The sequence below is a fragment of the Corvus kubaryi genome, unplaced genomic scaffold (genome assembly GCF_017639235.1).
Source record: "Corvus kubaryi isolate FWS band 111438036 unplaced genomic scaffold, C.kubaryi_AGA036_p1.0 137, whole genome shotgun sequence".
NCBI lineage: Eukaryota > Metazoa > Chordata > Aves > Passeriformes > Corvidae > Corvus > Corvus kubaryi.
Window position 1 is genome coordinate 19,228,024 of NW_024580671.1, and position 16,887 is coordinate 19,244,910.

At 37.7% G+C, this 16,887-nt stretch overlaps 1 protein-coding gene across 1 annotated transcript in view; it reads left to right on the forward strand.

Annotated features, from left to right (window-relative positions):
• The window catches only part of CFTR (CF transmembrane conductance regulator), a 91,265-nt gene that overhangs the window by 29,482 nt on the left and 44,896 nt on the right, over positions 1-16,887 (forward strand). The window contains exons 9-12 of the mRNA XM_042018090.1: positions 1,015-1,107; positions 1,642-1,824; positions 4,375-4,566; positions 15,842-15,936. Of these exons, the coding sequence (XP_041874024.1) occupies positions 1,015-1,107; positions 1,642-1,824; positions 4,375-4,566; positions 15,842-15,936 (563 nt within the window). The remainder of the gene's footprint in view (positions 1-1,014; positions 1,108-1,641; positions 1,825-4,374; positions 4,567-15,841; positions 15,937-16,887) is intronic.

Genomic DNA, 16,887 nt, shown 5'->3' on the forward strand with positions numbered 1-16,887 from the left:
GTATATCCCCTGGGTCATTGTATTTTCACATGTTTTCTAGACCATGTTATTTCAGAATCAGTGTGCTCTCTCTGGCTATCACTGCTCCAGGAACTCCACTGGATGACCCCTTTGTCATGAAAGCATAGCTATAACTTCCTTTTTTTTTTTTTACATAAACCATGTGTGTTTTGCTTTACAGTTTTTCACTTCCTGCTCTTTTAATCATCTGCATTTTCCCTTCTTCTTGTTCTGCTTCGAAAATTTGGAAGTGTACTGTTGAGAACTGATTTCCCCATGAGTCTGCTTAGTTTTTCCACTGTATTGCCCATGTAGATCTATTTGCTTCCACATAATTTAAGAATGCAGAATTTGGAGGAGACGATATCTACAGACTATATAGCCTTAATAAAATAATGGAATAGAGAGGCTGTCTTTCCTACATTAGCATAGGCTTACTCTTACTTCCTAATGCTGTCCCAGAAGTCAACACGAGCACTGGGTTGCTGACTTGTGTCATTTGAAATTACACTACATCAGTGCTGCACTTGGCAGGATCATTATCTGCCTTTTATTTTTGTTGGTAGAGAGATCATTCCAACTCTTTTAAACTCATGTCGTTTTGGAAAATGAAGGTAGCAGCATGTAGCTGCTTTGTTTCACTGTTTACCAGAGTGCTACCTTCTACATCTTACTCCAAAACCAAAGCTTTATTTGAAAAGGGTTAAGGTCAGAGGGTGATCTTGCCTGATACAAGTCCTGAAAGCAAAACAAGTGCCAAGTTTTGATATTCTTTCTAAATCAGAACCAAATGCCCTTATGGATATGTTTTCACTAGCAATGAAAGAATTGGTAGGTTCAGAAACATTTCCTTCTGCATCCAAAACATATTGTATAATTTATGTTTATGCCTCCACTGAAAGCACTGCAAAAGTGCCACCAGAAATATTAGTGCTGTGTGTAGGCAAATATGTACTGCTTTGTGAGATATGACCTTGTCCCTTACTGTTTTATCTGCTTTCATGGTGTTTCTAGGATTTCTTGCTGAAAAAAGAATATAAAGCTCTGGAGTATAATCTAACAACCACTGGGGTTGAGCTGGACAAAGTAACAGCTTTTTGGGATGAGGTTGGTACTTTTACCCAAAATTTATTAAAATACAGAGTGTTTTTTTTTTTTTTTAATATTTGCCATGATGCTCTCTAAAAAGAGCAGCCTACACGCTTTCATTTTAACTTGCTTCAGCTCTCAGCAGGCAAGGAATACTTAGTAAGTAATTAATGCATGGTATCAAATTATCCACAGTCAAGAACCTTTGGAAGAAACCTTTTAGTGAGTGTTAAGGCCTGTAATAAGTAGCTATTACTGATTTAAGCCAGCTTGAAAACAGGATCAGGCTGTGGCATGTATAAACATTGGAAAACAGTTCTATAATAAGCAAATTTTGTTTGTGTCCACAAATTTAGGCACAAGTCCAGTACCTACATTGAAAAATATTTAAGAATATTTAAGAATATAATGAGTATTTTATTGATAGGCAAAGGAACATGAGAAAAATAAGTTCATATGTTTTCATAAATCCATACTATGATATACATCTCTGCATATGCATGTTTTATTTATTTTTTATGTACATCAGATACATATCTATGTATGTTGCAGGGAATTGGAGAGCTGTTTGTAAAAGCAAACCGGGAAAACAACAACAGCAAAGCTCCTGGCACTGACAGCAATCTCTTCTTCAGTAATTTTCCACTTCATGCCTCTCCTGTTCTTCAAGATATAAATTTCAAGATTGAGAAGGGGCAGCTATTAGCTGTTTCTGGATCTACTGGAGCTGGCAAGGTATTTTTGCTTCTGCTGGTTGAACAAGAGTCCTGATAATTATAAGGAATGATACTGTGTTGTTACCTGTATTGTTACTGTGTTCTTATTATCCTGTGCTTGCTGCAGAAATGATGGCTGCCGGAAAAAGTATGGATAAACTGCAGGTTTCACTAAAATAGTTATTTGAAGTTTTATTCTGTGGCCAATATGAGATAGAGTTTGCTGGATATTTTTTGTAATAGAAGGTTACAGAATTATAAGGTAATAGCAATTTAATGACAAAATGTTTTCCCATTGGAAGTAAAAGGAAATTTTACAGGAGTAATGCAGACTGAAACCTAAAGTTAAGGCTCAGGGTGAGAATCTCCCTGCCTTAAAAAAAAATGAAGAATATAGCATAGATATTCAGATGGCTCAGTGTGCTAGAAAGTTTTTTTTTTCCCTGCCTTGCTAACATTTTAAGGAAAAATTTGAACACAAGATAGTTCATAACCTGATAAGCCTGACAAGAATATAGCCAGGTATGTGTGCCCTGGACATGTGGTGTACCTGATCACTTAGCTCTGGTTCCTACAGTGCCTCCTTTGGGCTTCCTGAGACCCATGTGAAAGCCTGGGGAGATGCTGCTGAAACTGGCAGTTTTCTGTGAAAAGTTGTGGTTTAGATTATTCATCATTTTATTACCCCAAAACGTTATCAGTGCATTTAGTTTGCAGATGACACAGCCAATTAACATCATTAATATGAATGAGTTGAACTGTGATACTCTTATTCACTTTGAACAGCAAGTAATTAGATGAGTCTTTCATCTTCACTGGGTTTTTTGAGGAGATGTGAATGTTAAAACAAATTTTCATTATGCTTCTCCTGTTTAACAAGTTATAGGTGAAAATATTATGATTTCATTTACTTACATGGGGTAAAATCTTTGGTCTGTTGGAATCAATGACAAAGGACCCATCAATTTCAATATGATCAAGGCTTCTTATTTTTCAGTAATGGTCCCCACAAGAAAGAGAAAGAGACTCAGAACATGAGATTGTTCTCAAGATAATAAATTAAGATGCATTTTACTGTGATACTTTAGAATTAACAGAACAGTTTATCTATGGCTATTGCTAATGCTGGTAATTGTAATATAGAAATGTGAACTACAAAATGCTGAAGGATATATGTATATCTCCTTTATTCTGCTACACAAGAAATTGAGGAAAATTCAGATTACACTGAACAGCTTATATGAGTATATACATACCAAAAAATTTGCACTTTTCAAGGCAATAAAAATAAAAGCCTTATAATATTATCTAAAAAGTTACAAAAAATAAGGTTCACCTCCCACTCACCACCCCCTACAAAGTACTGCCCTTCCTTTACAACTTCTTAATGTAAGGTTCCTTCATGTTGCTTGAGGCCGTACTGTATATTCCAGGAATTGTCAGGCCTGTGAAACAGTCTGAGCAACTATTTTATCTATAACAGGTATGAAGCCTGACATCAGCTCTTTAATATCGCTTCAGTATTAGATAGGGTTTGTTTTGGTTTTGTTTTGTTTTTTAATTTGTGTTATATGGCACAAGATACAGTGTACAAAACATACCCAGCAGCTGTCCTTTGCAAGATTGGAAGCTTCCTACTCAGCATTTTGGAAAAATCAGATTCTGGTATAATGGAAGGAATCTCGTGAGACTCCCCCAATATATTGTATAGCTTGCAAAAGGATCTCTGGGTTTGACAGCATGAAACTGTGACTTAGACAGATTTTTTGGATCTTTGGCTGTTACGTCCCAACTTTGTTGACTGTTTATTAATGATAAGAACACCACTGCAATGGCTCTGTAACATATTTTTCCATGTATTTCTCAATTCTATTCTTTGATCTAGTAGCCAATGATGTGTGACAAGGTTACTACAAGCTACTGATTAACTTTGAAATTATAACATGTCAGTACTGAAATTGCAATCAATTCTTTTATGGAGGGAAATAGTAAATATACTTAGGTCATGCATTCACGTAAATGAGTTAACAGTTGCAGAGGAAAATTCAGATCATACTGAGCAATTGTATATACTTACACAAAGAAATTGCATTTTTCAAGGCAATACAGATAAAATACTTATGAGCACTAGCAAAATGTTAAACATGAATTATGTTGTACAAAGAGCAAACAAAATAGTCACTGATGATGGGAAAAATCAAATAGCATTCTCTATAAATACTGGTACCTTCTGTCTGTATGTGTTTCACAGATTTTCACCTTGTAAAATTATTGATAGCTTCATTAAAATGACATACTTTTGCAGCAGCATGCCTTTTTTACAAGATATCTTACACAATTTTTATCGTTTATTAAATTAAGTTTCTCTCATATTAGAGGCCTTTCAGAATCACATGTATCATGAAAATCTCCACTAACTGCCATTTGAACTAAATCAGTACTTGCAGGAACACTCTTGACAGGACAAATGTGCCATTTAAGTGACTTAGCAGAGTGATTCTGACTTTGTTCAACATTTCTTTGTTGTAGAGATCTCTGACATACTAATCAAATGTTAATATTTTTTCAGACTTCTCTTCTGATGTTGATAATGGGAGAATTGGAGCCTTCACAGGGTAAAATTAAACACAGTGGAAGGATATCCTTTTCACCTCAGGTGTCCTGGATCATGCCTGGAACAATAAAAGAAAACATAATTTTTGGTGTATCTTATGATGAATACCGCTACAGGAGTGTCATCAAAGCCTGTCAATTAGAAGAGGTTAGTCATCTAGGACTTTTAAGACCTGTGACCCAATCCAAGTGAAAAACCCCAAAGAAAAAGTCAGGGAATGGGGCTAGGTGAGAAATTTCTGAGATTTAAGGAACTCAGCCTGGCATGCCAATTTTGTGGAATTACAAGTCATCTTGTTGCCAGCTGCTTGGAGAGACACTGACACTGACAGTTATGGTGGTTTACACAACTGAAGCTAAGTAAGCTGTCTCAGACATTATGTGGTGTCTGCCTTCTCAGCCTTCCTTGCTAGTTAAAAAACTGAGTAAACACACTGATGTTGAAGAAATTATGTACAAATATATTATTCCTACAATTTTTTGTCACATTTCTTGTGACACATCTTCTTTGTCACATCTGCATTATTTAGTGAAAAATCTTGACTAAAGTTGGGATTTTTTCTGTGTATACACTAAAAGTTCTTACACTGGAAATAATTTCAGGATCGATCCTTATATGACGTGTAGCCCACAATGAGTACAATCACGTTAAAATGTCTTTGTATGTATTTCATGTTGACAGAGGGTAGTATAGGAAAATATATTTTTCACATGGCAAGATACAAAAGGAGCCAGTATTTGAAACCTTTGCAAACTTTGCTATGCCTTAAGATTTTGCCTGTAATATGCAAATAGAAACAGTAAATATTTAACTGTGCTGAATAGAATTTTTCTTTAGGCCACATAGTGAAAGAGATTTTTCCTTAGCACCAGTAAAGCAAGACACTATAGCCAGTCTGTTTGAAAATAAGATAAGGTTACTGCATTTTATTTCAGAGCAGGGTATAGTTAAGCACTGAAGTAATATTTTCCTATCTGTTTCTGGCCATAACAGCTTATGTTTGGATTTTTAATTTAGTTTGCTGGAATTCTCTTTGGTAGCTCCTCAAGACAGGAGAATTAACTACTTCTGTGTCAGGCTTTCTGAAGACTTGTCCTTAACCCCAGTTGTGAAAGTTGTAGTTAATGCCAAAGCTCCAAGAAACAGCTGGCTTCAGCAGTTCAAAACTGCCCTTGCTCAAGGAGGCTTCCCAAGCCAGGTCCTTCCTAGAGCAGCAGGTGATTAATGGTGACTCAGTGCCTCAGTGCTGGTGGGACAGCTTGGTGTCTCAGTGGTCATGGGATGGCTCAGTGTCTCAGCAGGCTGCAGCTCCTTTGTTCTCCAAGCAGGCTCAATCAAGCCAGCTTTCATCAGTGTTGGTGCAGCTCTGTGCAGAATGATATGCTTCACTTCCTAGCAGGGCTTATTATTTGAGATCGGGTTTGATACTTTTTTTTTCTTCTGGATTGAATAAATTGGGCTGGCCTGAAGAGAAGTCAGAATAGTCTGGAAGAATGCCAAATGCATTGCTATTATTATGCTTTCTTGTCTTGTTAGCTTTCATGTATTACCAAGCAAGACTCAGTATGGCAGATTGAAGGATGGGTTTCAAATACTAATTCCCTGTTTATTCCCCAGTGCAACCTTTTCGGGGTTTATTATATTAGTGCTTTGCATTGGAGTTGGGTGTGTGTGTTTGTTCTCCTTCTTCAGAAAGGAGAAACCAAAGGGTTTTTGCCTAAGTGAGTTCACTCTGCCCCCTACTCTGCAACCTTTCTAGGTAGTTATATATTCCACCTAAAAGCAGGCCTGCTGAGTCTAGTTCTTATGTGGAACCCTTAAGAAACAAAGGATTGGTGATACAAGAGAGTTTATTTCCTTATTGCGTATATGCTCCAAGTCAGTTAACATACAGCTCTTAACAATGGCTAAGTCCAACTTATTTCCAAGCTCCATACTCACCAAAACCTTTTTGGAATGCAATCTTCTTTGACTCAGTGGACAAATAGATGTGTTAGTAAGGCAAAAAGTAACATACCTGTGAAATGCCCCTTTTACTTTGTCATTTCCACCCTCAACGTATAGAGGAAGCAAACTGAAGATCTAGTCCTAAATTTGATGTCTTTTCCCCTTCTTTTTTATTAGCGCCAATAAAATGCTGCAGGTTACTCTGTGTGGGTCACATAATACGATTTACGTGGCTTTGAGGCTTCCAGACACACAGTGAGTAGCCTGCTCTTGTTTGCAGCAGAACAGGATGCTGAAGCTTGGTAATGTCATGCAAGGTGCTTTCCACTTTGGTTTAGGTCTATAGAGATATGCAAATGATATCACAGAGTTGTAACTTAAATAATTTGGGGTGTATGAGAACTTTCACAAAAGTCAGTGCTACATTCTCCTGCCTGACTTTTTTGACTGGTATGTAGTTAATTTACTAAGGAGTTATCACTTACAGCCTCTTTAGAGTTGGTAAGTATGCAAAGTAAATTTATCTCTAAGTAATTATGAAAGATGGAAAGTGCAAGTAGGTATTTCCCAGAGCTTTACATACATTTAGGTGTCCAAGAATAGAATTTTCCCTGTATGGGAAATTAGATCTTTATTCAGAGGTTAGAATGTGTTTTATGTTAGATTTTTATTCTGTAAAGTTGTAGAGAATGTCAAATCTGTTTATGTCAGCCATTACCTAAACAACAGGTTTGCTTTGGTATGTTTTTCTTGAATGGAAGAATTTGTTATGTTGTTCTAAAAGATATTCCAACAGCTTTACTTTTTGTTCTATTTGTGTATGGAGCCATCAAAAGGAAGGTTAAAAAGATGATTTCTTCTCCAGTTAATTTTGATTAATCACAAAAAATGTTACTGAAAAGCAGTGAAACTGTGAGCAACAAAAGGATTTTCTTTTATTTCTTTTATGAGCTTACATAATTTTATAGCAGTTTAGAGTGCTGAAATGGGACATATTTTGGTCCAAGTAGTTCAGGTAGCTACATTTGTACTTCCTTAACTCTCTTAAGAGATTTCTCTCTTCAGCTTCTTAGTCTTGTTGCCTTGATGCAATTCACCTACCTTCCAGTTGTGCCATTGTACCTGTTCATGATGTAATGTGAAACAGAAGGTGAAGATTAAAAAGAAAATTGTTATGATATATTGGAGATCTGCATACCTCATAATACTACACCAAGATAGTTTGACAGTGTGTTGGTGTAGGGCACAATGCACTAGGATGTCAGTCTCTGCCTGAGTTTACAAGCTTAATTAGTGTATACGTGTCTCTCAAGCATCCTTTTTTTCATGCATGGTGCGGCTGTTGTCTCGCCCAACGCCCCTGACACAGGTGCGTGACCGGGTGGTCAGATGCAGGGAATTGTCGTGCAGTAGACACTGTTTTGAGTCTACGTGTGGGAAGCGTGTGTTTTAATGGTGCTCCTCAGAGTGTAGTCCCACTTGATGACACATGTGACAGCAGTAGAGTGTCATCGGTTTCATTCATGGTCCCTGGTCCTCACAGCTCTTCTCTGTAGCGTTCTCTGGGACATGGGGATAGCAAAGGCAAGGGACACCACAGTGCAACCCTATCTGAGTGTATGAGATCCAAGCTGCTGAAATGATCCATAATGAAATACAGTCATGTGTTGAAGGTTCAGTGAGGGAAGTTTGTTAGATCTAAGTACCACTGCTTCTCATAATTTCAGGATGTCACTGTACAGGTACATAATACTGAAGAATCATCAGGAGGGTTCTCAACTGCATCTCCATGCATCAGAGAAAGTATGCCTAAGGGTACTTTTTAAACTTCTCTTTTTATGTATATTTTTTATGGTAGTGTAGCTTGTTTTATATGTCTAAAATTATTCAGAACTGGATTACAATTACATTTCTTGATTATATTTTTCCTTTCAGAGTAGGTAGGGCATCAGAGGAGTTAAAATCATGTTTTACTATGTTGTAGTCTGCAGTTTGTAAATGGGAAGATGTTAAGAGAAAAGCAGTAAAAGGTGAAAGAACAAAAAAGACTGCTTTGGAGTTGAGATAAAGGGACTGTAATTAAGAGCGACATTAATGTTCTTGATATCCAAAAGAAACAGCCTTACTGGCAAAAATTCTTTCCAAAAGCCTAGCACACACTGAATATGACTGCAATGACATGTAAGTTGTGTGTAGACATGGCCCATATTTTTGTGTGATGCTGAGCTCAAGGGAATGTCAATACATTTAAATTACATGATACATTATGTGAAACATCACAGTAAAAAGTTTTCAAGATGCATAGGATAAGGGCTACCTGTTCCTTCTCCACTGCTTCCTTGCTCTTTTTTCCTTTTCTGGAGAAACAGTGATTATTTTAGCAAGCAAGAAAGCAGGATGAGTGCCTAATTTAATATGTCTTCTAAAATTAAGGTCCCAGTAAGCAAATAAGAAACTGAAGGCATTCACCTCCTAGATTAAACCATTCCAGCACAGATCAGTAGTCCTTACCATTTGTCCTTTATTTAGAAGCTTTTATGAAATTAATTCTTTTAATGAGAGTACTTCTGAGTTTGTGGGTATTACCTCTGAAGTCTTATGTTGGCATGATATAATAGAGAGAAGATGTAATAGGTATGGATTCTGAGTGCATTTTCTAAAGGCAGTCCCCATAGGCAAGTTTAAAGGTACTCAAAAAGTAAGATAAGATGAATAAGTGCCTCAGCAGCACTTTTGACGAAGTGGTTTACCCTTTTTATCAAGTACCTTTCACCACATTCATAATAAAAAATTATAGCAAGAGAGCGTGAACTTTTGGCAACACTTCAAGTTAAGGACGAAGTATATAGTAAAAGCTACTGAGAGATGTGAACTTCCTGAGTTTGTATGTCTGTGGAAACTTGCCACTAAATTTGAAGTAATTCTAAAAGTATGACTTCCCTAAGGATTATATTAATTGGAGGTTGTATTAATGTAATGGCAGGGATAACATGAATATAAATGGAAATTTGTAATATTTAATTTGTAGGGGGTAATTTGGTTTGCAAAATCCTTTTTACTCATGTTATGAAAAATGGGACAGGAATGTGACTTGATTTTCAGAATCAAGGTAAGGTTGAAAAATCAGTATTAATAGCCTGCTGTATGCAGGGTATGGGATTTTTGTTTGATGTTAGCACTTGATAAGTTAAAAAGTCAAAACCTTTGGACAGTTGAAACAGGAATTTTCATGTTTAAATGCTGTTAACATTGAACAAACTCATCCTAAGAAAAGGCATTCCTCCAGTCAAGACTACAGAAGCAGGCCTGTTATAGTTATTCATGTTTAAAAATAAATAAGCATCGTATCACATTTGAGTGGGTCCCGTAGTTCATGAGTTTTGAAGCCATACTTCCATGACTTCCAGTTTTACCTTTCTGTTATATAAGATAGATATTTTTCCACCTAGTTAATTCATTTGATCCTTCAGCAGTTACCTAAGAGGCCATAAACACATAATGGCAAACTACCTTTGAGAGATTACCACTCTCTAAGTAAACACATGTTCTGATTTGAGAGACACCAGCTGCTCATGAATGTAATGTTTAACACGGCATGCAAATAGAGGAAGTGTTTCCGTGTGAAATTGAACTCTATAGTAGTACTAAAGAAATTTGTGGCTACATTCTGTGGAGCCGGGTTTACAGGGAGTGCAGGAGATTCATTTTCATCTAATAACTAGATTATGGAAAGATTAACTACAGAAAGAGACAGTCAATAGGCCAATCCCAGGTTTGTGTTCCTGTGTGTTCAAAGTCTCCTTGCAAAAGATGATGTCTGTCCCTGGGTGAGAAGTTCACTGCAGTGTCAAGGATACCCCAAAACGGAAACACGTCCTTGCATCCCACTGTACTGCTCCAACGCCTTTTATCTGTGTTGATTTTGGGTTGGTTGGTTGGTTTGGGTTTCGGTTTTGTTTTGGTTTGGGTTTTTTGTCACATGACTACATCAGTAGGTGTAGAGAGGTTATTATGTCAGTGAGTAAAATACTTTGTGCCCTGATTTTGAGCCTTGTTTTCACAAGGGAAATTTGCAGGTTAAAAAGTGTGTGGAAGAGAGGAACAATCAAGGGTTCAAGTCCAGAACAGAGTGCTTTGTGGTATGTAATTCTCTACAAGAGGGTATTAAATGTTAGCTTGGTTATTTAATCAGATACACTTCCACAGTATAATTATGTGAGAGCAAGTGACTTGACTTGTCTTCACAGATGGGGAGAGCCACTGTCGAGGTGAAGTTTATCACATCTTAATATAAACAGCTAAAAGAGTATAAATGCCACTTTCAGACAGAAAGTACACATAATATGTCACAGATTCACAGAATATTCTGAGTTGGAAGGGACCCACAAGGATCATCGAGTCCGACTCTTAAGCCCATACGGGGACTCAACCCACAAACTTGGTGTTATCAGCACCATGTCAAACCTCCCACTACCGAACCTCCCACCATTGCATCTCAGACATGGGGGTAAAAAGCTGGCTACCTTTATGCTTTTTCCACTCTACACTGGTGTGATCCACTGGCATATGCAGACTCTGCTACTTGAAATTCTTGTCTGTGGCTCAAAATCATTGGCAGGTCAGCTGTGAAGCTGCAGACACAGTGAGTTTGCTGGGTGGAAGTTATAGCAGGGGAACATTTCAATTAGAACAAACTCCCAAATGCACGACTTCAAGAGGTTTATCAGTGATCACATAAATATGTATAACAGACCCCCCTGGCAATGTTCTCTGTTGATATAGTTTAATTAAAAACCTGTTTCAGTCAAGACAGCTCTCTCCACCCCTTTCCCTGTCTTAGGTACCGGGCTCTGGACTGATTACCTTGGATGTTGTCCTATCTTCTGTGTCTTTTCTGGAATCATATTTAATTCTCTTACCCTGCGTTTAACCTACCCACATGCAGTGCACTGACTACTTCATGTTTCAAAAATCTGTTCCACGGAAATATTTCACCACAGAGAAAGCAAGTTTTGCCAGCATTCATGTGAGTTTTGGGTGAGCCTGACACTCTGTTCAAGGTCACAAACTGTTGCAAAAACAAAGCTTATGCTTTTGGATCATGAATCCTTCAAAAAGGTTCAGCTAAAGTCTAACAGAAGCCTTGGCTTATGGAATCACAGGGAGAGAGAAGAGAGTGACCTAAATAAAATAAAATTTTAAAGAAACCTGATTTGAAATACTTTAAAGAAATCTGGTTTTCTGGCTTCATTCCCAGGAAAACGAGGATTCAAGTATATTCAGGCTGGTTACCTAAAAGCCAAGATACGAGAAATTATTGAAAATTCATCTTTTAAAAAATCATAGAAGTGTTCTGTGGTAGGTATGAGTCTGGAACACAAGCCTTGATTTCAAAACTTTAAAAATTCAAGTTTTTCAGTTTAGTTCTTATCCGTCTTATTTCCAACATTATTTATTTTCTGAAAATCAGGACAAAGGAAAGCTATACTTTCTGCAGAATGACATTTCTTGTTTGTTACCTAAAGATTTTTAGTAATCACTGAATTCAAATCCAGAGGTCTGTTTCAGTTACATTTCTACCTCAATGGTATATTAGAATTGAATATGATTGCTTGGAAGTACACAAATAATCATGTTAGTGAGAAAGTAGGTAGCAGTTAATTTTCCCGTTATAACTAAAGAGAAAAATTATGACATAGAGTGGAATGGTATTGCAACTCCTGCTTGAAACCCCTGGTGCTTCTTCTGCTTAACTTGTATTCAGCTTTTTATGCAATAAAGATTTCAGTATTTTTCTTCAAATTTAGTGCAAATAGTCAGTCTACAGAAAAGGAATGGCAAAGTGTATTCAGAGGCAGTTTCTCTAATACACAGAGAAAAGATGATGATGATGATGAAAAAGGGACTACTTTGGTAGCAGTGAACAATGTTAATGGCAATGAAGAAAAGGGAGGGGATAGAGATGACTGTAGAGGTGACTGTAATAAAAACAGAAGTGAAACAGAGAACTGAAATAGAGTGAAGATGAAATGCAGAGTCAAGACTGCTGCTCTGTTCCATCAGTTTCATGACTGTTTTGTCTTTTATGAGGGAAAGCAGAAGAGAGATGATCAAACCCCACATAATTAAGGACAAATTTAAGGAAGAAAAAGAAGTCACATAAATAAAATACTCAGGTACTATAATTAGAACCTCTTGGGCAGTTTGAGTAACTTTGGATATACTAAGCAACTCTTGGTTCTTAGAGACTGTTCTCTGTCATGCTTTATTATCTTCATTGTTGCTAATGATTTATCAAATTATTCTGATAGCAATTAATCTCTACAGAAAAAGACTTGGAGTGTGAAGTCCATTCTGGAGTTTCCTTTTTTAATAATAAGCCCATATTTCCTGTTCATCCTGAAGCTGTTCTGGCTGTATTCTTCTTCATCAAGCCTGAAGGTATTATGAGGGCCATCCCTTTGCTGCTGAGGTAGATAATATGGCATTTACACTGCAAAAAATGCAAATAGCTATTAAAAAGGGTACCTTCTCCTTGAGTGTGCAATTTGAGATTTTTTTAGCTTCTGATATTAGAAGCATCCGCAAAAGTAATTAATGTCTGTGGGATCTGTAGGGGTTTTCATGTATGAATAGTTACCAACAGGTTTCTCAATTTAAGCATTTAGAAACAGATATGTTAACGAAAATCCAGTGGCTACTTCATTAATATGCTGAGTCTTGTGCCGTTCAGCATCATTACATTAGGTTTGTCCCTGGCTTGATTTCACTTCCTGCATAAAATGACAGCAAGGATGTATTTGGACTGGCCCTACGTACTTTTTTACAATAGGTCATGCATGTTCCAACAAATAGCATTGTGTGTCTATTGGACTTCATTACTTTGTTTACGCCTTTGGAAGAAATTACTAAACAGTTTTTAATTGTTATAATTACAGCCTGAAAAGTTCTTTGTCTGTTCCATGCCATATATTATCTTGAGGTGAAGGGTAGAGGAGAGCAGAAGGGGAACTCATTAAAAGTCTGATTAAAATTCCATGTTGACACACCTGCAAAGAAATATATCTGATGAAATCCCACTACCATTTAAAGCAATGGGAACCCTGGAATGAATTTCAGTAGAGCTAGGATTTTACCCTGTTTGCAGGAGAAGACATGCTGGGCCCAGTTCTTCCCCTGGATTTTTTCGGAAGGAGTAAAACCAGGAAACAGCAAGGGCACCAGCACCATTACAGGCTGCAGTACTGGTAGAAATGGGAAAGAGCTGAAATCAGCTTAGAGATCTGGATATTTAACTGTGGAAATCCCTATGTTAATGTCAAAGTTACAGATGAATAACATGACTCCTGCACACATAATGTGACCACAAGTGATCTGACCAGGTTGTCTCAAATAAATGCTGGAAAACATTTTATGCCAGAATTTCACTTGTTATCTCTAAATACTTCATGACCTATAGGAAGGTGTTTTTGTCACATTCAGAAAATTTTTCTTAAAAACTATTGCTGGCACATTCCTCTTTCAGCACATACTTGAGCTGTTATGTTAGTGACAGGGATTTGCTTGTGTGACTCCTTTTACAAGAGGGAAATAACTAGTTAACGTAAGAATAATTTAAAAATCACCTGCAATAGATTTTCCATACATGGGAGCATCTTGATTTTAAGGTCAAAATCCTCTAAGTCAGGAAGTAAATGCTATTATCAAATTAAAGAGTTTTTGAGAATCTCCCATTTCCTGACAGACCAGGCAGTGAATTTCTAGCTCTTAAGTGGCTGGACCCTTCATCTGTCACTGTTCCAGGTCTGAACAGCATTGTTCACTCTGTTCCTGAGGTCAGGGCAATTTGCAGGGGAGGAAGAAGGAAACATTTTTTGGAAGGACTTTTATTTATTTATTTATTTATTTATTTTGCAAAACCTCAGAGGCCTGGAATGCCAATAGGTTGCCCAACAGAGAGTGATCAACCATCAAAATCACAGCAGGAGTCATCAAAATTGGATTGTATCTGGCTTTGTATGAAATACAAACTTACAGAGGGCAGCTCAACTTAGAATCCCAGGTAGTATTGCCCTGACAGTGCTTCAGGTATCTTCCAGTCCAGAAGCCATAGGATTTCTGTGGGTGCTGCAGAGGGCATGCAGACAGCTGAGTTCCTGTCTGCCTCATGGCTGCCTGGGGGGATGAGACCCCAAAACAGGATACCCCTTCCAAAGCACGGCCTAAAGATTGCTCTCAGAAGCTCAGATTTTGATGGATAATGCATGCCACTTTTTCCCCCCAAAAGCTGCGCTGAAAAGAGAATATGTGTGGTGCATGAGAACACTGGAGATGGTTTTGTCTGGTACTGGATGCCTCAGTCAGCTTCCTTGGCTGTGGGGGATCCCTGCCTTGGGAATGGGAAGATGTGCACAGGCAGTATGGTGCTGCTGAGCAGTGATCACAGGCCCTGGGACCTCCTGGCATAGTCAGGGATTCCCACTCACTGCATGACAAACTGCCCTGAAGTTGTATCCCCTGGAGGCCTAGGTGCCATGAGGCACAGGAAGCTCATCCAGCCTGTGTTTCTGGGAAAAGTCCCTTGAAACTACCTCCACCATAGTGATAGTGGTGTCACTGCATTGCCTTATGGATGTAGGTCCGGTAAGGCTTGAAGGCAGAATTAATATTTTTTGTTAGAGCAACTCTAGAAGTAGAAAGACTAGACAGCCTTCAGGCACACGAGCCGTTCTCCTGTCTGCTTGTCTCCACTTCCATGAATTTCTGTGGTTTGCATGCATTATGAATTTCAGAGCTAAAAGTACTCCTCTCAAGAAAATTTTTGTCTACCCCTGCCAGTAGGACACAAGAGTCTCCTTTTCTCCTTTCTGTGTCTCATATGAGAGTGAAATGGTATTTTCTGCTTTTACCCCTGGCTAAAGATTTGTTTTTAACATAGTTATGAGTTCTAAGTAACTTACGGCCCAAGCAGTGGAACTTGGTTCCCAAACCTTTTGCAAACCTCGAGCATTCCTGGCTAGGAATTTAGTCAAGCCTTTTTTAATGAACCTGCCTGAAATATATATTTCTCTGGGTTTTGAAGAGCTCAGAAACAGAGTTTGCTTCTTGCTCTCCTTAACTTCAGCAGCAGGTGCATTTATCATTACTTGACAGAGCACTTGAGCAGTTACTATCTTGGATTGACATTGTATGAAGGTTCATTCCTTGCTTTTATGGAGATTAGTATTTGGACAAATATTTGTCTTAAGATCTTGCATCTCATGATTGCTTTCTGCAATAGAGTGATATGTTTCTCTTATCACCATTTCTGATTACATAAACAAATGAAATAAATAAACCTCTGTGGGACTTTTTTTTTTCTTACAACTGCTATCCAACCTGTCTGTACATGACTGCACACTATGCTTCCATCCAGTCTGTTGCTTGAGTTTCATGGATATGGAAAATTCTGATTCTTAAAAAAAATTGTTAACAGGATATTTCCAAGTTCCCAGACAAAGACTATACACTGCTGGGTGAAGGTGGAATCATTCTGAGTGGAGGCCAACGAGCACGAATCTCACTGGCAAGGTGAGTATTTTCAAGTAGTGTACTGTTCCACATATATGGAATGTATTATGACTAAGCATTTAAATACATATGGACTGTGTCCTGCTAAATAATTATCCTCCAGATGTATCAGGAACTTGATTTTGCTATCAGAAATCTGAGTTTTGCTATGCAATTCTGTTTATGATACACCTGCATATTAATTTCCTGAATTTTAGAAGTTTGATGTCAGAAAAATGCTATGGCTTAACATAAGATGAATGTTTCCCTCCCTGATGCAAGATGCCTTTGGAAATTCAGACCTTTAAGTGTAACTTTTCATGTACTGAAGAAACCCATAGAAAGATAAAAATAAATATTCCAAGACCTTTCCATGCTATGACATTTCTTCAAAGTGGCGTATATATCAATATATATACCCTGTCTGCAGGTAAATGGAAAAAAAAAAAAAAAGGCATATTCCAAAAAATTTTGCTACCACTTTTGGGCTTCTTTCATGAGAAGAAGAAAAAGTGGAAAGCTGTGACTAGTCAGTACCTATGAATAACTGCCTTGTCTGTTTGACCTTCCAATGTTAGTAAGTAATTCTGAAGGTCTACAGAACAATAACATAGGTGTTTGTCTTATAAATTAGCTATGTGTTTCAGCAGAATCACTTACCTATTGTCAGAAATCCAGTAATGACAGCTCTGATGTGTCAAATGGCCCCATTTGTTTCTGTGCCAAGTGCAAATTGTGTTGGTTCCCATGCCCAGAAACACTGGGTAGAAGTAAAATCACATTATAGTGATCCGTACTGGCATCCTGTGAAAGATGTGCACATCTGTGTGATGCTAAAAGATGGGATCATTAAAATAGAGAATCTTTCAGTGTGTGTTTGTGAGACTGAAGAGGCATATGGATTGTTCTGGTTTATGCAGTAAGAGGAGAGAGGAGGGGAAGAGCAGGCAAAGCTTTCAAAGCATGTAACCC